The sequence below is a fragment of the Eubalaena glacialis genome, chromosome 13, assembly GCF_028564815.1.
Source record: "Eubalaena glacialis isolate mEubGla1 chromosome 13, mEubGla1.1.hap2.+ XY, whole genome shotgun sequence".
In the NCBI taxonomy this organism is placed as follows: domain Eukaryota; kingdom Metazoa; phylum Chordata; class Mammalia; order Artiodactyla; family Balaenidae; genus Eubalaena; species Eubalaena glacialis.
In genome coordinates, this window is record NC_083728.1 from 12140476 (window position 1) to 12163591 (window position 23116).

Here is a 23116-nt window from a genome sequence, read left to right on the forward strand (position 1 = left end):
AATGGAAGCACACGGGACCTCCAGAGAAGTCCTATAGCAGGTAGTTTCTACTACCTGCTATTTTGCTCAGTGTTATGATCAGGGGTGACTACATATAGATCTGCCTCATTCCTTTTTAACAGCTCTACAGCACAGCATAAAGACGCCACAGACTGAATAGACGTTTCTCCAAAGAAGATATACAAATGGCCAATAAGCACAAGAAAAGACGCTCCACATCATTAGTCATTAGGGAAATGGAAATCAAAACCACAATGAGACACCAGTTCATACCCACTAGGATAGCTATAACTTTTTTTAAATGGAAATTAAGTGTTGGCAAGGATATAGAGAAACTGGAACCCTTAATACATCGATGATGGAAAAGTAAAATGGCACAACTGCTGTAGAAAAGTTTGGCAATTCCTCAAAAAGTAAAACGGAGTTACCATATGACCCAGCAATTCTACACAGGAGAATAGAAAACCTATGTTCGTACAGAAACTTGTACATGGATGTTCATAATAGCATTATTAGCCCAAAGGTGGAAACAACGCAAATGTCCACCAACTGATGAATGGATCAACAAAATGTGGTATATCCACACAATGGAATGTTATCCGGCAGTAAAAAAGAATGAAGTACTGATACATATTGCAGTGTGGATGAATCTTGAAAACATGCTAAGTAAAAGAAGCCAGACACAAAAGACATCTTTTATGATCCATTGATATGAAATATTCAGAACTGGCAAATCTATAGATTGCCTTTGTCCCTATAGAGACAGAAATGGTTTCCCGGGGCTGGGGAGGAGAGTTTCAGGGATGATAGGTAAAGGGTATGGGGCTTCTTTTCGGGGTGATGAAATGTTCTAAAATTGTTGTCATGGTTGCACAACTCTGTGAATATACTAAAACCCTGAACTGTACGTTTAAAACGAGTAACTTGCATGGTATGTGAATTATATCACAATAAAATGGTCACCCCACCCCCGCCCCCGAAAGGCCAGATCGTATGGTTCCATTCATATGAAATGTCCAGAACAGACAAATCTAGAGACAGGAGGTAGGTTAGTGGTTGCCAGCGGAAAGGGAAGCGGGAAAATGGGCAGTGACTGCTAATGTGCAGAGAGTATCTTTTTGAGGTGATAAAAATGTTCTGGAATTAAGACAGTGGTGATAGTTGCACAACCCTGTAAATATACTAAAAAGCACTGAATTCTACACTTTAAAATTATAAAGTTTATGTTATGTAAATTCTACTTTACTGTTTAAAAAATTTTATTGAAGTATAGTTGATTTTCGCTGTCATGTTAGTTTCAGGTAAACATATATATATATTTTTTCAGATTATTTTCCCTTACAGATTATAAAATATTGAGTATAGTTCCCTATGCTATACAGTAGGTCCTCGTTGGTTATCTATTTTATATATAGTAGTGTGTATGTGTTAATCCCAACATCCTAATTTATCCCTCCCCTCCATTTTAATTTTTTTAAAAGTCACTATCTTTTTAATGTTCCCCCAATGATGGCTGTCTCCAACTGTTTGCCATTAACAGCTGCAGTGAACATGCTGGTATGTGCCTCTTTGTGTAAGAGTATCTCCCTAGGGCAGATCCAGAGACAGTGAATGGCATGAGCATTTTTATCTCTGAAAACGTTGCCAAAGTGTCCTCCAAAGTGGCTGTGCCGATTTACACCCCTTGCACCAAAGCATCCTCACCAACCCTGGAAAATCATCAGACTTTAACACTTCTGCCAGTATGAGGGGCAAGAAATTGTACTTTAAGGTTTCGATTTGCATTTACAGTCAATCTGCACTCAGTAATCATTCCTGATTACTAGGGAAGCTGGAACTTTTTTCATGATTTCAGATTTAATTTTTAAAGCTAGTGTTTTTCTGTGCTACTAAACCTCAACTTTCTTTTTCCTTTGTAAATGTACACCAAAAACTTTAATACTATGATCAATGCTTTTGTAATTAATATACATGAAGCAATTACATTTGAGAATCAGTGATTATTCTATTGCCTAAGCTTGTTTCTATATTATTATTAATGAGGCATTGGAAAGTTTTGTAAAATACAATATGATATTATTACTACTATTACTATTATTACTATTACATGAGGAATCCTTTTGAAATGTCCTAGGACTGAACTATGGTACAACATTAAATTGGCAAACTCCTTTACCTTTTGAGATTGAGGTTCAAAGTTAGGTCAAATCAACCTAGTGTCCAGGAGAAATTAATTTATACCATACAACCAGACACCCTGGAAATAATACCCTAGATACAATTTTGTATCTTCCTATCAGTAAAAAGAATTTGAGCATGCACCTTCAAGTTACAAATTTTTATTTTATTATTATAAAAAAAGTGCTACTACATTAATGTATTTTAAAATAACACAGGGATTTGGCTGTCCAGTGGTTAGGACTCCACACTTTCACTGCCGAGGGCCCAGGTTCAATCCCTGGTCGGGGAACTAAGATCCCACAAGCTGTGAGGCACAGCCAAAAATTAATAAAATAAATAACACAAAAAACAGAGATTGTAAAGGAGATTCAAATTAAATAGAAACATAAGTTCTGATATTTCCTTTTGCCTCCTATGGATCTTCGTACACACACCTCATTATGGATACCACTGGATTCACTCAAAGGATCAGGAGTAATTCATAATTATTTGCTGAGACCCTTCTCCCAGGATTTGTCAGGTTAAATTATTCTTACTCCTCAAGAGAATGCTCCAGGTAGGAAGGCTCAGAGAGCCTCTTCTGACAGCTCAGGGCCAGCAAGTGACAGTGGACTGCTGGCTCCTGGGTGCCTTCTACCACCTCTGGACGAGGAGACACAGGGAGACTGCACTACTGCTACGAACTGCTAACACCCTTCCCACTCCCAGGGTGCACTGCTGGTCTACCATTATCGCTGTAAAATACGAGTATTCCTGAATATGAACAGTACAGGAAAGTGCCTAAAATGTATTAAGTATAACAATCAGGTTACAAAACAGTATGTAGAACATGATCCTAGTTCCCTTAAAAATATACGTATATATGTATATGCACACACATTTATTAATTTGCATTGTGTTAAAAAGAAAAAAACACACACACACTGTGGTGCTAGGCACTGTGCTACTGTATACAATATATGTTATTTAAGCTCATTCTCACGATTACCCTACAAGGTAATAAACCATAATAATATAAATGATAATAATATTAATAGCAGCAGCTAACAGTTATTGATTACTTAGCAGGCAGGCACTATACTAAGTGATTTCTATGCATTGCCCTGTTTAATATCTGCACTCCCATGAAGTGAAGGCTTTGTCGCCTGCATTTTACAGGTAAGGAAACCGAGGCTAAGGACAAGCATCACTGAGCTAGTAAATAGCAGATCCAGAATTGTTTTAAAAATGAATTACTCGGGTTTCCCTGGTGGCGCAGTGGTTGAGACTCTGCCTGCCAATGCAGGGGATAAGGGTTCGAGCCCTGGTCTGGGAAGATCCCACATGCCGCGGAGCAACTAGGCCCGTGAGCCACAACTACTGAGCCTGCGCGTCTGGAGCCTGTGCTCCGCAACAAGAGAGGCCGCGATAGTGAGAGGCCCACGCACAGCGATAAAGAGTGGCCCCCGCTCGCCGCAACTGGAGAAAGCCCTCACACAGCAACGAAGACCCAACACAGCCAAAAAATAAAAAAAAAAAAAAGTGAAAAAATGAATTACTTTATTTTTTACTTGATTATGTAACAGATGCCTATGGTACAAAATTTGAAAGGTATAAGAGAGTATGCAGTGAAAACTTAAGTCTCTGTCCCATTCTTGTTTTTTTTCTCCTTCCCGGAGACCACCAATGTTACCAGTTTCTTGGTTATACTGTACATTTCTGCTGAGAGTGTCTGTACGTTTAAAATTATATACATGCATATGCATGTACATATAAAATAAATTTTAAAACAAATGGTAATACAGTATCTACACTATTCTGAATTTTTTTTGTACTTACCACTACCTCTTAGAAACTATTCCATATCAACACATAAAGAGCTTCCTCACACTTTTGTTTTGTTAGTGGCTGCAGTGTATTCCACTGTGCCATCCAATATGTCCTCTTGTAATGAGCGCTCAGGTGTTCTCCAGGCTTCTGCTATCACTGCCATTGCCATCTGAGTAAATACATCATTCCACATGTGTGAGCGTATCCACAGACAAAACTCCTGACAGAGGGGCTGCTGGGTCAAGGGTACAGGCATTTTTAATTTTGTAAAGAGCTCGTCAGCTGCCTTCTGTGGTAGATGCTGTGAGGCTCGCCCCCTCCCCTTCACTGGGCCCATCTGTGTGAGCTGCTGTGCGTGTTGGCTGCTAGGCGCTCACGGCTGTCCCCTTCTCCAGAAAACTGCCCTTAGCCGCCGAGAGGCACCTCATCATGGAAGCTGTGCTCGCCCCACACCAGCTCATAGCCACTGACTAACTGATGGGGGTCCAGAAGTCCCACTCCCTTGGTTTAAGGAGAGACAGACTCTGCTTGGCGTTCTTGCCCCAGAGCCCTCCTACTGAGGCTAGGCTAGGCCTACCCTGAGATCACACCCACTGTTTGGCTTTCTCCTTCCCTGGTCTTGTTGACTCCCTCCGTTACAGATTTGCTCTTGAAGAGCACCCCTCAATATATTACCTGTCCCCAAACCCCTGTCTCAGATTCTGCTTTTAGGGAGCCAACCTAAGACCACTGGTTCCAGGAGTGGAGTGGTCAAAGGAAGCAAACTCGAGGATGGGGTTCTGGAGTTGGACCACTCAGCAGCTTCCGGGCAAAGAGGATCCCAACACTGGAGGTAAAATACTGCTAGCCCCTCCCCGGGGGTAGCAGTGCCACTGCTAAGACTTTCACTTGTGGCAGACTGGGTCAGGACACTGGTGGAGGAGGCAAGGGCTCATGCAGTATCTCTGGTGTTAAAGAGGTTATGACGGAAATAATAACTGTAAGAAAAGTGGAATTGTGGTTGTTGCTGAGTGCCACCGATGCTCTGAAAAAAGAAAACAAAAGGCCCGAACAATTACCAACTTAAAGCAAACGGTGAGAGTCAGAGGGCCTCCTTGGCAGCAATGAAACAGACCCTCATCTCCTGCAGCTGGAGGGCCTCTAGAGCTGAAGACTGGGCACAGGTCTTAACCGCAAGAGTGGCAGATCTTCTGAGAATGCTGAACTCAAGATGACAAATTTCCTATGCCTTCTCCTAGCAGGGCCCTGATAAGGAAGAAGTGGGGCTCAGACATGGGATAGGGGTGCCTAGGGAGATGCACATGAGCACCTTTAACCCTCAGGTTCCCGTGGACCTTCTAGGCCTGCAGAAGTGGTCCCTACCACCCCGTTGGAATACAGAGCTCCCAGGTTATTTCAAGATTACACAGATGCCCCAAATGAGGCAAGTGCCTTAAGTTAACTACTGCTTCCTGCATAATACGGTCCCCAAGGACACAGACCATATGGACGTTCCACAGGACAATACACTGCTCCACTACTGACATCATGCTAACGTACAGCGACAAGCATGAAGTGGCGAGGAGACGTCTTGGTAAGACACGTATGCTTCAGAGGATAGAGTTTCAGGGGCCTGCCCATCTGGGAAGTATTCAGGGGTCAAGTGGTCTGAAGCACACCAAGACACTGCCTCTAAGTAACGGGAAAGGTCTGCCCCTTCTACCGTAATAAAGAAGCACAATGCTTGGTAGGCCTTCTCCAGGTTTTGGAGGCAATATATTCCACACTTGAGAAAACTATTCAACACTTCAACCCATTTATTGGATTTTGAGAGACTGATGGTCTTGAGTGAGGCCCAAAACAGTTAGCTGCAGTTCAAGCAGCTCTGCTGTTTTCGCCGTACGATCTGGCGGACCCCATGGAACTGGAAGTATCTGGTAGGAAGGGAGGCCGGCAAGCCCCAATAGGAGGGTCGCTCAGCATAGATCCCTAGGGCTCTGGAGCAAGGTCATGCCATTTGCAGAAGAGACACATATACCACTCAAAAAACTCCCAAGGGAAAAACACGAAAAAGCTCCTGGCATGCTATTGGGCCGTGGTAGAGACAGAGCATCTGAGCATGGAATGTCAAGTGCCCAGGTGGCCAGAATCATCTTTCATAAGTTGGGTTGCCATACCTACTGTCAGGCTGGGTGGGCCCAGGAGCAATCCATTTTAAGATGGAAGTGTTACATTAGCGATCAGACTTGTGCCGATCTAAAAGGCACAAGTATGCTTTACTTGTGGCCCCGACCTCTATGTCATCTTCAGCTGTTACAGCAACATCTCTCTCTCAGCTCAGCTCCTACATACGGCCTCATGGGGAGCTCTTTAAGACCAGCTGACAGAGGAGAAAAAAAAAAACCCACGCGTGGTTCATGAAACACTCGGCCAGCCTCTGTCTTCAGTGTCTATGCAATGGGCTCATGAGCACAGTAGCCATGATGGCAGACATGGAAGCTGTGCAGGGCCCCTACGGCATGAACTCCCTCTCACCAAGGCTGCTCTGTAGCCATGGCCACTGCTGAATGTATGACTGGAGAGCCGCAGAGATCAACACTCATCACCTGGTGTGGTACCATCCCTTGAGAAGACCAGCCAGCTGCATGATGGCAACTCGATTACATCAGACCCCTTCCATCCTGGAAAGGGCAGCAATTCATTCTGACTGAGGCTGACACGTATGCTAGCACCACCATCCCAGGGTCCATAAGTGTCTGAGCCACCAAAGTGGGATACTGCATAACAATATGTCAACAACATGTCAAACCAAGAGACTCACTTTATGGCAAAGGAGGTGCAGAAGTGGGCATGAGACATGGACACCACACCGTCCTACCCAGAAACTGCCAGCCAGCCAGAGTGGTAAATGGCCTCTTAAAAATGGAGCTGAGGGGCTTCCCCGGTGGCGCAGTGGTTAAGAATCCGCCTGCCAATGCAGGGGACACGGGTTCGAGCCCTGGTCCGGGAAGATCCCACATGCTGCGGAGCAACTGAGCCCGCGCACCCTAGAGCTCGTGCTCCGCAACAAGAGAAGCCACCGCAATGAGAAGCCCGCGCACCGCAACGAAGAGCAGCCCCCACTCGCCGCAACTAGAGAAAGCCCACGCGCGGCAACGAAGACCCAACGCAGCCAAAAATAAATAAATAATAAAAATCAAAAAAAAAAAAAAAAAAAATGGAGCTGATGCACCAGCTTGGAGGTGACATATTGTGAGGAATGGCGCGCTCCTCCAGGGTGCGGTATACTCCTGAAACCAGTGGCCATTATAGGGTGGTACATCCCCAACAGGCAAGCATGGGTACAGCACACAATGGGTACACCACTCACCATCACTCTCAGGGACTCACTTAAGAGTGGGGATTCCTGCTTGGAGGATTTCTGCTTCCTTAGCCTGAAACTTTAGGCTCGGTGGGTTGAAAGAACCTGGCTCCCAGAAGGGGACATTTCCACCAGAGTTCACATAGTAAGAGTTACAACGGCTGCCGCCTGGTCACTTTGGGCTCTTTGTGCCAACAGACCAGCAGGCCTAGAAACAGGCTACCACGTTGGCAGGGGTGACTAACCCTGATTACCATGAGGAGACAGCCCTGCTACTACATGATAGGGCAGAAAGGAATATAATTACTTATGTAATATGTTTTTAACCACAAATGATTTTTTGAAAATACTTTAAAATATTGTTAGCACGTTTTGTTAGCTATAATCATAGAATCACTTATGCTATAATAAGGTGATTTTGAAATTCCAGTCCTTGATGCTGCTACCTATACTAAAATAGATGCTCCAAAGATAGTATTCTGAAAGACAGAAGAGCTGCCAGGAAGATGAGAATCAGGACCTCAGAGCTGTCTGTCTGTTTTCTGGGGAAATGTTGTTTATATATTTTGTTTTTAAGTGGCTTACTTTTTCAGTGGAATGTTACTCCTTTCTATTCTGTTGAGAACATTTATGTGGCGAAAGAGGAAATTTATAGAAATCAGCCCAGACGTAGCAAGTTCCCAAATGCAATCTTTTAACAACCTTTCTTCCTTGAAAGTTTAGACTACCTCACTATTCTGACATATCTAAAAGATTTAAGTATAAAATACAACTTTAAGATGAAAAAATGCTGAGCCAAGAGCAGATGACCATAAAACTAAGGAGAATCAGAGCAAGACTCCAGGCAAAAGCATGCACTATTACACACAGAGCACACATTTAGCTAATGGCAGCTAAAGAGCAACAAGACGTTCCAAGAATAAATTGTCACCTCTGAGCCATGTTTCCAGAAACACAGAGGCTAAAAGTCTGCGCTAGCACTCTTCCTTGGAATGCGACAGCCCGGAAAATCCTTAGAGTCTAATGTGATCATTTTGTCAATGTGACAACCAATTTTGGCCTCTACCTCTGAGACAGCTACTCTAATGCCAACAAATGAATGCCTGTTTCTTCTCTAATAAAAATCAAAGTACCTGAGATTCAGGGAGAGTTACCCATGGGACAGCTCAAGCTGCATCACAATTGGACTCTCACAGTCTAAAACGTCAGGAAAGCTGTTAGTTACAGTCAGGATTCTTGCTTTAAGTTTTCTCTAAAAAAACCGTTTTTAGAACTTAAGTACAATTAGAATATAATCACTATATATGCTTTTTTCCAGAATTACCTTCAGTCAACAACTCAGGAACTGAGTAATTTTTTTTTCATTGTCTTCCACTCAAAACCCCCATTGACAAAAAGAGCCCTACTCTTAAAAAAAAAAATTTCAATCCTTTAGTCAAAACAAGGAGTTAATATAACTAAAAGCACAAACATAGTTAAGCAGGTTATGACAAGGAAGCACATTTGTGTATTCCTATTTATTCAATGATTCAATCAAATCCAGTTACAAGTTAAAATACGGTTTTTCTAACTATCAGCAGTATTCAGGCTAAACCCTGGCATTTGTAGTCAAATTCCATTCTTAACCCCATTCAGGCCTTTCCTCACTCTATGATAAAGTATGACTATGAAAAAAAAATTTATTCCTATTTTTCCTATATACAACAGAGGACAGTAGGCAGTACAACTATTTCATTTTCACTCCTTACCAATTTCAGCCCAAAATATATGAAGAGTGAATCAGCACTATATGGCCAATAAAAATAAATATGTGAACTTTACTAATACATGGAAAGAACAGTAAAAAGTGAAGAACACAAAAAATGATTCAAACTCAAACCAAGTCAAGTCATCTGATGGACATATGTGCATCTACACATGGTTTGGTAGAGAAGGAAGCATGATAAAAAGAGCTGGTTGTCAATGAAAAGGGTTTTTCTTCTTTATAGCTAAGTGTGAAAAAATATATATACATATTTTTAAAAGGCCTGAACTACAGAATTCCCTAAGTATAGAAAGTATCTGAAAGCTTTGAACAAGGGCCAAGGAAATAGCTTTAGAACTTCATGTTGATACTATGTTTTTATAAAGAATGAAAAAAGTCTCGATTCATTTGAAAATACAGTAAAACAGAAGCGCGGAAATGTGCTTCCTGAGTACAGATAGTGCTCTTCTATACCTACGATTTCTTAGGAACTCTGAATGCTTAACACAAAAGGCCAACAGTATCTCTAAATGACTGTGGACTAAAAAGTAACTTCTGGTTAGAAAAAGTAGGCTAGGAAAACTTACCCCTGAAAGAATGAAAGCCCCATTTTCTCTGGCAGCTTCATCTAGATTCTTTTTTGGCACAAAAGTTGGAAATTCTTGAAACGGTGGATATCTCAATATTTTGTTACACTTCACTACAGTAGGAGAAAAAAGTTTTCCTTCCATTTACATAGCTTTATGAAATACAGAACTACTTTGATAGCTTTGTCAGCGTTTCTAAATTCTAACCAAATGTCCTCTAATATAACAAAAAATCCATTCTGGACCCCAGTACTCTCCCTAGAAGTGCTCTTAGTATTCCAATCACCTGAGTTAGCAAATAAGTACTGAAAGCAAGACTGACTTTCCATCACCCACTCCCAAGCACTAGCTGTATAGGCTACAGTTATTTGTGCAACATCAGCTAAGAAAGAAACCTTGTGGACGGACAGCCTTTGCTGACCCCCAGCATTGCTCCACTCCATGTCCAGTTCTGGGGTGGCCATTTGGTCAGACTTCATCCTACAACTTCTGGTGGAACCAGGGAGAAGAGGAGGCCACCTTTCCCACCGTGACTGCTACTGTAAGGAGAGCAAGCCTGAAGCTGTCAAGTCTTACCATGTGGAGAGAGCCCGCCTGAGAGTGAAGCCAAAACAAAGGGAAGCACTGTTGAGAATGGAGAAAAACTGAGTCCAGGAGACTTGATCCAGCGAAGTCTGAAGCTGGCACTGCCTGTAGCTTTTTTGGTGCCATGAGCCAATGGGTGTGCAACTCCACCCGCACCAATATCTGTTTTCTTTGAATCATTTTGAATTGATTTTGTCCATTGAATGGAAAGAGTCCTATATCAGTTAAGATGTTTTCCTCTGCAAGTAAAAGAACACCTGACTAAAAACGGCTTAAACAATGGATGTTTATTATCTCATGTAACAGGCAGCTCTGAGATAGGTAGTTTCAGGGCTATCAATTCTACAAAACAACAGTGCAGTCAAGAATCTGGGCTTCCCATCTGTCCCCCTGGCAAGCCTCAGCATTCTGGCTTTTGTCTTTGAGCCACAGTGATTGCAAGATGGCTACCAGTGCTCCTGGCATCACATCCTCATACAACAGCATCAAAGGAAGGGGAAATTTCTCTTTTTATCAGAGAGGAAAAATGTTTCCAAAACTCCTCACCCCAGCAACTTCCCCTTGGTCTCACTGGCCAGACCTGGGTTTCACACTGCCTGCTGCCTCCACCCCTCTGAAACAATTATCACGATGGCGAAAACCAATCTTGACCTGGAGGAGAGGCCCACCTTCCTTGAGCACACTGTGGCAAGACACTGGGTCAAAGCGAGGGTTCTGTTTTCATGGAGGGGGAAATGGCTCTTAGGTATGCATACAACAATGTCGCTGTAAGTCCTTGTACAAGCACTGGTGTTCAGTGACCCGCAGTTACTGAAACATTCAAGAGATAGTGAGGAACCTGACATTCCAAACCAAATTACAAGAACCACCACTTAAATTTCCATGTGCACAATACCTAAATACACACCAACCATAGGTCTTATTCTTAAGAAACTATGTAAACTGACCACAAAACTGTAACTTCCTTGCAGTGGCTTTTTAAGTCTTTACTGAATGCCCCAGAATAATAGGTATTAGCTATATAGGTTATTTTCGAGGTGCCTAATATCAGGAAAGGAATGTTAACAAATGATCCTCCTCTTCTTAGAGCTCTAAGGCTTTTGTTAACTAAGTTTGTTAGAATCTGCCAGGATGTGTAGCTGAAGAGCCTGCTCAGTAGAGAGCAGGAACTCTGAGTAAAATTGATTTCTAACTCTTTACTGAAGATCAAAATTATCCAGTGGTACATCTTCCTTAAAATATGGCATCACCTGGGGGTTACGGGACTTAAATGAGATGGCAGTGTGAAAGCTCATAGGCCAGAACCTGGCACTTAGTAGTACTGTGAAGTCCAGGGAAAATATAGGAGGGGTTGAAACAGAGTAGTAGGAATGCTGGTACTGGTAGGGGAAGGAGAATGAACAGAGTGTGATCATTCATTTCTAAGGCTAACCTAAACCATTGCTATACTGCGAAAAATACTAAATACTATACTAAACCAGATCTAAGGCAAAGAAAATTGACTTATAAAGCACCAGTGGTGATAAGGAAAATTAAATATCATCAGTAGGCAAGTGGAAACTAGTAAAAGTAACTACAATATAATAAGCTGATGAAAGCTTTGGCTGACCTTAGTGAAACCCTATTTACTATCCCTTAAGCTTCCCCACCGATCTGGATTTTAATACTTACTGAAAAGTAAGGTCCCTGTTTCATTAATCACTTCAATGAACTTACATGTGAGGTCAACTGTGATTACAGTGATTCATACATTCTAAATAGAGGCTAATTATCTTAACAGTTAATTGCCACAGGAAACAAAAGAGGGAAATGTAAGTGAGGTAGAATGGAATGCTCTCTGAAGACCTTAGATCTGACTGACATTAAAGTGAGCCATTCCTCCATCCTAAACCTTAAAGTGAGAGCCTCTTCCGGCTGTAAAATTCAGTGATTCTATGAATTAACTGTCAATTATTCGCCTTAGTCGAGTGACAGCACAGCCTAGTAGCAGACCTTAGAATTAACAGTGTGAATGTTCATTTACAAAGCTAACCTAAACCATCGCTATATTGGGAAAGAATTTCTAAATATACTAAATCAGATCTACAAGGCAAAGAAAACTTATAAAGTATATATAATTTTATATATAAAATTAACTTATAAAGCAGTGGTGATAAGAAAAAAAAAATATCGTTGGTAGGCAACTTGAAACTAGAAATAAACTAACTACAATATAATAAACGGATAAAAGCCTTGGACGTGCCCTGAGGGTGGTTCTAGAAGTAGAAAGGGCTCTCAAGTTGGATAGAGGGGCTTCAATGTGACCTTTAGGAGGTCATCACCCCTCTCTGAGCCCCCAGTGTCCTCATCTGTAAAATGGGATCATAACACCCTCATGGCAGCTTGCAGTGACAATGAAATGAGCTCAGGTATACACCACATCTCTTGTGGTTCCTAGCACGTTGGAGGCACTCAAAAAGTGGTATAGTTAGTGCTTTTATTGTAGGATCATCAATAAGCACTTACCTAAAGAGACAACAGCAACGCTCTCTGGCAGGAAATGTAATCTGTATCGGATCAGTAGATGCACCAATATGATGCAGATAGCTGTGGGAAAAAATAAGACATTGTTAAAACAGCCCAACTTTGTTTTTTTATTTTATTTTATTTATTAGTTTTTTAACATCTTTATTGGAGTATAATTGCTTTACAATGGTGTGTTAGTTTCTGCTTTATAACAAAGTGAATCAGCTATACGTATACATATATCCCCATATCTCCTCCCTTGTGCGTCTCCCTCCCACTCTCCCTAACCCACCCCTCTAGGTGGTCACAAAGCACCCAGCTGATCTCCCTATGCTATGCAGCTGCTTCCCACTAGCTATCTATTTTACATTTGGTAGTTTATATAAGTCCATGCCACTCTCTCATTTCGCCCCAGCTTACCTTTCCCCCTCCCCATGTCCTCAAGTCCATTCTCTACGTCTGCGTCTTTATTCCTGTCCTGCCCCTAGAAAACAGCCCAACTTTGAATGATAAACACCAAGTCCAAGGCAGGGGTTATTTCTAGGAGGCTGTCAGGGAAATGGACAACTGACAATGACACAGTAAACTTCAGCTGTATTTTCAATTTCTTATTTCTTAACCTGGAGGTAGATGCATGGTGTTCATTACATTTTCTCCGTATTTCTTTACATGCCTGAACTAGTTTGTTTTCCAGTTGTTGAAAGAGCAACAGACATCCACCTCTACTCTAAGCTGTAAACCTTATACAACCATTTAAAATTATTCAAATTTCCCTGATCCTAAGAAATGATCCTCAATGGTGAGGAGGAAGTCAATGAAATCAATCACTTTTATGCAACTAGAGCTGCAACAGAATATATGTTGACACAAAGTATCTTGCCACCACAGGACAGTTCTCTTTTAAGGCAGAAGGAAGTGAGGGTGTTTTTAAAAAACAGAACAAATATTGGTTTGGTGATAAGAGCATCAGAGACCTGAAGATGGGGTGCTTGCTCCCCAGATGGGTACTGGGGCTCCCACTGGTTGAGGGCTTCCCATGAGCCAGGCACTGCCCAGAGCACTTCCCAAATGCTGTCTCATTTGACCCTCAACACCCCCTCTGAATGAACTGTTATCACCACTACCTCCTTTGATTAAAGATAAAAGCCGAGGCTTAGAGAGGTCCCACTGCTGGTAGGCGCGGCAGGGTTGAGCTTAATTCCAACCCTGTGCCCTTAATCCTGGGCACCCACCACCTCCCTCCCTGCAGCCTTCATTCTTCAACCAGCAAAATAAGAATAACATCTGACTTTCCTCACAGGGGCGCTGTCATGAAAGAAAAGAAACAAAAAGATGTAAAACTATTTGAAAGGAATATATATTTCTGAACCAAAAAAAAAAAGCACACTTTTGCATAAATAACTCCTAAATGTAATTTCAAGACCCAAATGTTAGTATGCATGTCTTTTTCTCTTACTAGGCACCTAGGTGGTATGCCATCTTATCAATCAAAGTATTACCTTGATAGTACTAAAAATAAATGTGTTGCCTTTTTTTTTTTTTTTTGTAAAAGGAAATGTTTAAACAATCTGCACGGCTGTGAACTGGCCACCCTCAGAGCCCACACTGACAAATTAGATTATCTTTAGTCCCACCAAGAAGCACCAGGTGGCCAGAGAAAGGAAACAGCTGTAAATACAGAAATTTTGTCCTCCTTTCATTCTGTGCTCTAAACTATCAATCTGTGGTGTTATTTTATTATAAATATTTAGCCTAGTTAGAAAAATTCTACATTAAATACTAAGAGCAAGAAAAAAGTTCCAATGCATTAGTACATGTAACCAATGAGAACGCCTATTGCCTAAAAAGGCAGGCAGGTAAGCACATAAGTAGACAGAAAATTGATCTAAGGAGTGGAATCAGTTTCTGCTTTCTTTGCACCAACCTGGATGAAAAAAGTTTACAGTTTATTCTCATAAATCACACAATTTGCAGCTTTAAGAGCAAAAGAGAAAACTCTATCAATGGAGAGAGCTACATATAAGAATGATCAATGCCAGGGAATGGTCTTCAGCTATAAAAAGAAGGAGATCTGCAAAGACAACCCATAGAATCGGAGAAAATATTTTTAAGTCATATGTCTGATAAAGGTCTAGTGTCCAGAGTATATATAGAACTCTGACAACTCAACAACAAAAAGACAACACAATTTTAAAATGGGCAAAAGACTTAAACTGACATTTCTCTAAAGAGATACAAATGGCCAATAAGCACATGAAAAGATGCTCATCAGCATTAATCATTAGAAAAATGCAAATCAAAACCACAATGAGATAAAACTTCATACCCACTAGGATGGCTATAATTAACGTAACAAGTGTTGACAAGGATGGAGAGAAACTGGAACCCTTGTGCATTGCTGGTGGGAATGTAAAATGGTGCAGCCTCTGTGGAAAAGTTTGGCAGTTCCTGAGAAAGTTACACATAGAGTAACCACTTAACCCAGCAATTCCACTCCTAAGTATGTACCCAAGAGAAATAAAAACATATGCCCACATAAAAACCTGTACAAAAATGTTCATAGCAGCACTATTCACAATAGCCAAAAGGCGGAAACAACCCAAATGCCCATCAAGTGATGAATGGATAAATATAATGTGGAATATTATTCAGCCATAAAAAAGGAAGGGAATTCTGACACATGCCACAACATGGATGAAGCTTGAAGACATTATGCCAAGTGAAAGAAGCCAGACATAAAAGGCCACATATTGTATGGTTCCAATTGTATGAGATATTCTGAGTAGGCAAATTCCTAGAGACAGCAGAACAGTGTTTACCAGAGACTGAGGGGACGGAATGGGGAGGGACTGCTTTTAATAGGAACTGGGTTTCCTTTTGGGGTGATAAAAATGTTCTAGAACTAGATAATGGTGATGGTTGCCCAGTACTGTGAATGTACTAACTGCCACTAAATTGTGCACTTTGAAATGGTAAATTTTATGTTATGTTTATTTTACCACATACACATCCTTTTTCTTAAAAAAAGAATGAGGTAGATACAAAAAGACTAACATGGAAAGAGCTCCAAGACATTCTGTGAGATGAAAAGGCAAGTTATAGGACCCCACTTATGTTAAAACAAACTCCAAACTATATGTGCCTGTTGGTGTGTATGTGCTTACGAATGTACACATGTATATATACACATACAAGTGCATGTTTTCAAGTACACTTGGGAAAAAACAGAGCAAGAAGGGACAAAAACTTCTGTGTCATACGGAGGGTATGAGTAACACAAGTTAATGTGTTTCCAATTTTTCACGCCTGAAGTTTTAATTACAGAAAATATATTGAAACATAGGCATGTCAATTTTAACAACTCCATTAAATTTAATGGCCCATAAAATGTGTCAAATGATGCTAATAGTTAACTCTAAGTCAATAATAATGACTCACTATTGTCTCTGTGGAGTCAAAGATCAGCAAGGGTTAAGTGTAAGTCAACTGATTTCAAGCTTCTAAAAGTCAAAAGTAACCAGAGTTTTGGCATCCTTTCCACACAAAAGTTACAATTTCATTTGACTTGACTAAAATAGTAAACAAAAGTGGTTAAATCCGTTCCAGGTTATGAGTTCCTGAAGTCTAGAATAATCTATGGACTATTTCCCTCAATTCACTAGTCTATATATTTAGTGAGCTGGCAAGTTACCTATTAACAGCCTTTTTTTTTTTCTTTATCAGATTTACACTGTTTGGACATATAATCACAAATAAATATACAAGATACTTAATAATTTGTTGATATACAAGAACAGAGGAAAAAAATGCCTTCAAATTTACTTAGAAAGCATTCCACTCTGCTAATGCATGCTGACCTACACATAAAAAGTGGAGATACCAACTCATCAACTGATTAGGTGAAAACAGAAACCATCTGACATCAGTATGACTCTAAAGTGTAGGTTTATGATCTGTTTGAAGAGAAGACAATCCAATAGAAATATGCAGCACTACTAAATACAGTTCAGCCCTTTTTGGCCTCAAAGAGGCCAAAAGTGGGCAGGATTCTGTCTGGATTAAAAAGCACATTATAAAAACCTGTTTTGTGATCTCGGGCACAAGCTAATCCTAGACGCTTCCCACCCTGAAAGTTACTTTGAAAGTCTTATCTTTTTCACCCTCCTGTGAAAAAAGTGATTACAAAACAGAAGTTTTTTTCCCCAAGGCTTGCCTTTTATATTCCCTAACATATCATGCTGACAACAATGTAAATAGACTAATAATACTCTTTCAGGTTTAAGGATTCAGGTACTAAAGACTTCTTGATCAAGGAAAGAACTGCTTTTCTTCTCTGTATTCAACTACTGTAACAAAAGGAAAAAAAAAAGAAAAGAAAACAAGATTCCTTGATTGTTAAAGTAATCCCCAAGAAATAGAATTCAATTACGCTGAAAGAGTAAAAAATTATTTGGGCATATCAAATCTAAATGGACATTGTACACTTGTGGTTTGTGTACTTTTTCAGTATACAACTTAGAAGTTTTTTAAAAACTATGAAAGACAAGGATGAGTCCTGGGATTTTAAATAAAATTAGTATCTTATTAAAATTATTTAATTAACAGAGTCTGAATAGAAATGTGAAAGAAGTTACACTTTTCCTCAAAAAAACAGTCCTAATAGCCATCTATTATGGCTATGGAAATACTCTGCACTTTTCCATTTTTTTGTACCTTCCTTTCTTCTGAAAAGATCTAATCAGAAATATGACTCAGTATCATTAAAGAGAAGCAGAAAATGTAAACCTTCCAACTTCACTCTTCAAACAAGAGTTTGGAGGGTCATATTTGAAGCTATTTCTTCCTTAGCTGATCCAAAGTGGTTGTGCAGTTTCAACTGGGTCTTCTGGTCTAAAACAGGTATCTACCGTCCATAGTCTCTGGGAGGCAGCTAAGTTACTGCCTTTTATCTAAACTTCTTGACGGATGTCTGGCAACCTGGATATTAGCCTCTAGTCTCCCCCAAACCAGGTCTGTCAATAACTTAACCTCTCTGGGCCTAAATTTCTTCACCTGTTAAAGGAGGAAGTCGAATAAAATGAGATTTTCAGTTTGAGAGAGTGAATCTGTTTAAAGAAAAACATTATATAGGTAAATAACAGCACAGATGGTACACAGATATGGCAAAAGTCATGACCATTTGTTAATGGGAATGACGGAAGTTAAGGAAAACAGGGTGCTAGGGCAAGGGTGTCTGATCTTTTACTCACAGCAAACCTCTTCACTAAGTAAAATTTTACGTGGAGGCCTAATGGGTACAAGGGACAAAATGCTGCTCTGGTCAGAAAGCTGGATGCTCTTCCATTTCACGCCCCACCCCACCTCCTGCTCCCACCACCACCTACACAGAAACACACACACACACACACACACACACACACACACAGACTCTCATGAGCAGAGACTGAAATACACTAAACTAGATGTTCAAGGTTCTCTCTAGAGCAAGAATTCTTTAATTCTTCCTTTCAAAGGATGTCTAAGATATACAAAGGGCTCTTCAGAATTGCTCAGCCCAATGATTTTATAAAGAAAAAGGAGCACCCTGTTATGATGTTATGAACCGACTGATCACTGACCCTCAGCGTTTGAAGTGCAAACTAAACAGGAGGGAGACTTGACAAAGTCAACAGGGGCTGACACGGGGTTAACCACACAGACAGCACACACAGACACTCAAAGTGCCAGATGATGGCGTTTCCGCACGCATTCACCACGGACCCGCATTCACCTAGGACGAGGAGGCTGAAGAAAATGGTCATGCCGCTCGACTGCTCCTCCTGCTGGGCCTGCTCCCCCGTCTGCACCGGGAGGATGGGCTTGGCAGGGGTCGGGCGCACCAGTTTCGTAGTGACCACCAGGGTGGTGTGAAGGGTGACGTTGAAACCTTCATGAGTTGTATTGGGGAACCTGTTGGAGAACATAAAAAGCAGCGGAATTAGACAAAGGAAAAAGGGCCCCGAATTATCAACACACGCACAAACCAGACAAGAGAACTTTGGCACAGAGCTTTATGGGATTCACAACTCTTGCAACCAAGAGGCAGGCCTCGGAGAGAAACTGATTAGGAAGATTCCTGCCTGCTGCAGCACGAGGGTACCAGTGGCCTCAGGTACTCTGAACGCAAACACTTAGAGGACAGGGACAAGGGGAAATCAGGACCGGTGTAGAATCAAATGCTGCCTGCTCTTTGGCACTTAATGGGGGATTTAAAGGGAGGCAAACTGGAGTCTCATCATATTCCAAGGTCCAACATTATTTACTAAGCGCCTTATTTCTCCAGTTTACATTCTTTTCCTTGGATGGTATCTGCAGTTGAAGAAGCCACTGAATTTGCCCAGTTGTTGATCTGGTCAGAATGCTCTACCCTACTTTACAAAAACCTTCTCTGAGTTCAAAAGGCCCAAATGTAATCCCCTCTGTAATACCCTCCTCCACGCTACTGCTGTGTTCCTCACACTATCTTCTCACACTGTGTTGGGATTGTAAACTAGCACGATATTGACATAATGATCATTGTAACTGTGATTATAACAGCTAATGTTTTTTGAGTACCGCTTCAATCCAGGAACCAGGTAACATACCAACTCTCATTTAATAGGCATAATAAGCCTGAGGTGGACACTACTACTTTCTCTTTTTTACCCATGAATAACAAGCTCAGAGAGGTTGCATAACTTGGTGAATATCAGTCAGTGGCAGAATCAAGCTTTGAGTCCAAACTTGAAATCACTGAGTCATACCACCTCTTTTGCTTTGTGCTGCTGAGGCCCTATTTAGTGTCTGGGACAGAGAAGATGCTCAATAAGTAATGTGACCAAATGAAATGACCACCAGGCCAAAAGACATACATGAAAAGTTGTCAGGTGAGGAAGTCAAATTTCAACCATGGAGCGGGTTCCTTGTTCATTTTCACATACTCATTCCATAAACATAGATGGGGCACCTATAACACTCAACAGACTGTGCCTGGCAGGTATGTAGATGGACTAAGAGTGGTCCTTCCCCAGCAGCACCAGCAGGACAGAGACACCTTCACCCACTTTATCTCATCTTGTACAGTTAGCTCCCTTGCTCTCCACACTCCAGCCATCCTGCCGTTCTTTCTGTCCCTCAAAAAGGCACTAGGCTCTTTCTTGCTCCTGGCGTTTTGCACCTGCTCTTTCCTCTCCTATCCCTCCTTCTGGTCACTAAGGTTTCATGTGGCACGTCACCTCTTCCCGAGAAGCCTCCCACACGCCAACACCATTCCGCTTCCTCCAGAGCAATGAAATCATCTCGTCTATTTATGGTCTTCTTTTTCCACTAGAATGGAAGCTCCCTGAGAGCGGCTCCTGGTCGGCCTCCTTCACTACCATGTGACCAGGGCCTGAAATAGAGTAGATGGCCACCAGTTAACGAATAAATGAAACTCACTGAAGGAAACAGATGTGAAAAATAGTCGTTACAATGGAGGAGGTGACTGGCTACGTAAGGGGTGCGGCTGGGGGACTTTCTGGAGGCGGCGAAGCGCTGCGTAATCAGCGGATGCGAAAACTGGGAAAGTGAAATTTGACTTGCGGTTTCCGCAAGACGGCTTCCGAGACCTACGCTCGGCAGCCGATCCCTAGCCAGAGGGTCCAACCTCAAGGAGGCTGCACGGCCCAGGCCCGTCCCTCCAGCCCTCCTCGCAGGCGCCGGCATGGTCAGTCCTGGCCAACCAGCACAAGGAGCTCCGCCTTCTGGGGCCGGAGGGCGGCCTGAGGTGCTCGCAGTCACCCGATGGGGCCCAGCCCTGCCGCCTCCGCCGCCCAGGAAAAGCCCACTCACTCCTCTTCCGCCATCTTCTCCCCAATCCTGCGGAGCCTCCGAGACCACCGAGCCGCGGGGCTAGCAGGGCCCGCTTTTGCTTCCGGCTTCCGCTGGAGGCGCGGAACGGGGGGCGGGGTCTCGGCTGCGCAAGGGCGGCACTTCTGTCCTTTCGTCTCTATGGCCCGAGGGTGGGAGGTCCTCCGAGAACGTTCCGAGCATCTCTCTGGCCTGAGTCTTTTGACCTCCCGGCCCTACGAGGTTCCGGTTTTTCCCTTCCACAGGGTGGGGAAACTCCTGTGAGGTCCCTGTGACTCACCCTGAAAGCAAGCTCTTTCTTCTCAGTGTCCAGGAATTCGCCATGCTAAAATTGGAAAGGAAGCTTCTAGCGTAAGCTGTGCAGAGGGACCCCAGGAGTATACTTCCTCAGTCTCAGTTTTCCCCAGCTGTGAAAAGGCCTAGCCACCTGGGTTTTGCAGAATCGTGCGGTATTCTGTCTGTAAACATTTATTGAGTTCTGACCATATGCCTATCGTTAAAATAGGTGATGATGATCTAGGGATAGATCATTCATTAATTTGTTCATTGTCTCAACAAATACTCATTAGACGCCTATATGAGCTTAGCAGTGGTCTGTGGGGTTGGGGATACAGGAAAGAACAAGGTGAGCTTGGAGGGGTAGGAAGAACCCCATCGGGAGAGCTGGTACCCTGTTATGAGGCCTTTGGGTTTGACACCACCTCTGCTGCTACCTCCCTTCCTGGTCGAAACCATCGTATCTCAGCAGCTGTGATAGCTGCTTAAACCCTCTTTCTGACTCTGCTGTTGTTCTTTAAGCTTTTCCACACATCGGCCTCAGTGATCCTTTTGAACTGCAGTCACGCCGCTGCTCAAAATGTACACTGGCTTCCAATCTCAATCTGAGGGAAAAAAAACTTAGAGAATCCCCAAGACTGAACCCTGCCCCCTTACCCCCGTGAGGTCAATCCCCTCTTCTCCTCATGCACACTTTCCACTATGGTCACAGTGGCTTCCTCGGGGTACCTAAAACACACCAGGAACACTTCCACCCATGTATTTGCTGAGCCCTTAGTCAAGGATGCTCTGCTCCTAGGTTGCCCCTTGGCTCCCACCTTTCCCACTTTCGGGCTTTTTGTTTACCCTTTTTTTGTGCATTATACCTTCTCTGACCACCTTGTCTAAAACCCAAGCCCTCTTCCCCTCCCTCTGTTATTCCCCTCCAGAACACTGAACATATTAATAGTACATGTTTTACTTATATATTCGTTTATTGGCCTTCTCCCCATGAGAATGTAAACTTCTGAATGCAGAAGTCTTGTTCTCTGTTTTATCTCCAGTGCCTGGAATAGTATCTGGCATATAGTAGGTACTCAAGAAAAAATGATCCTTGAATAAATAATCCATTTTGAGTTTATTTTTGTGTATGGTGTTAGGGAGTGTTCTAATTTCATTCTCAGAATAGGAGAAAATATTTGCAAATGAAGCAACCGACAAGGGATTAATCTCATGCAGCTCATGCAGCTCAATACCAAAAAAACAAATAACCCAGATAAAAAATGGGCAGAAGGGCTTCCGTGGTGGCGCAGTGGTTGAGAATCTGCCTGCCAATGCAGGGGACACGGGTTTGAGCCCTGGTCTGGGAAGATCCCACATGCCGTGGAGCAACTAAGCCCGTGTGCCACAAACTACTGAAGCCCACGCGCCTAGAGCCCAAGCTCTGCAACAAGAGAAGCCACCGCCATGAGAGGCCCGCGCACCGCAACCAAAAGTAGCCTCCGCTCGCGGCAACTGGAGAAAGCCCGTGGGCAGCAACGAAGACCCAATGCAGCCAAAAATAAACAAATAAAATAAAATAAATTAAAAAATGGACAGAAGATCTATATAGACATTTCTCCAAAGAAGACATGCAGATGGCCAAAAAACACATGAAAATATGCTCAGTATCACTAATTATTAGAGAATTGCAAATCAAAACTGCAATGAGGTATCGCCTCACATCAGTCAGAATGGCCATCATCAAAAAAATCTATAAACAGTAAATGCTGGAGAGGGTGTGGAAAAAAGGGAACTCTCCTACACTGTTGGTAGGAATGTAAATTAGCACAGCCACTGCGGAGAACAGTATGGAGGTTCCTTAAAAAACTAAAAATAAAACTACCTATGACCCAGCAATCCCACTCCTGAGCATATACCCAGAGAAAACCATAATTCAGAAAGATACATGCACCGCAATGTTCACTGAAGCACTGTTTACAGTGGCCAGGACATGGAAGCAACCTAAATGTCCATCGACAGAGGAATGCATAAAGAAGATGTGGTACATATACATGATGGAATATTACTCAGCCATAAAAAAGAACAAAATAATGCCATTTGCAGCATGATGGACCTAGAGATTGTCATACTGAGTGAAGTAAGTCAGACACAGAAAAACAAATATCATACGATATCGCTTATATGTGGAATCTTAAAAAAAGGGTACAAATGTACTTATTTACAAAACAGAAGTAGAGTCAC

The 23116-nt window shown here is 42.2% G+C and overlaps 1 protein-coding gene across 8 annotated transcripts in view; it reads right to left on the reverse strand.

Annotated features, from left to right (window-relative positions):
* Positions 1-20676, reverse strand: part of SLC9A8 (solute carrier family 9 member A8) — a 71987-nt gene extending 51311 nt beyond the window's left edge. For 5 of the 8 annotated variants that reach the window (XR_009703574.1, XR_009703573.1, XM_061210184.1 and 2 more), the window contains exons 1-4: positions 20600-20676; positions 20005-20159; positions 18522-18700; positions 12752-12832 (exon numbers count right to left, since the gene is read on the reverse strand). Coding sequence is in view for 5 of the 8 variants with exons in the window: in XM_061210184.1 (XP_061066167.1) it covers positions 12752-12832; positions 18522-18700; positions 20005-20039 (295 nt within the window). In the remaining 3 variants the exon portion in view is untranslated. Of the gene's footprint in view, positions 1-10237; positions 10336-12751; positions 12833-18521; positions 18701-20004; positions 20160-20206; positions 20327-20599 lie in introns of those variants that run through there. The other 3 variants (XM_061210185.1, XM_061210182.1, XM_061210186.1) reach the window with 3 other exon arrangements.
* Between the last annotated feature and the right edge of the window lie 2440 nt (positions 20677-23116).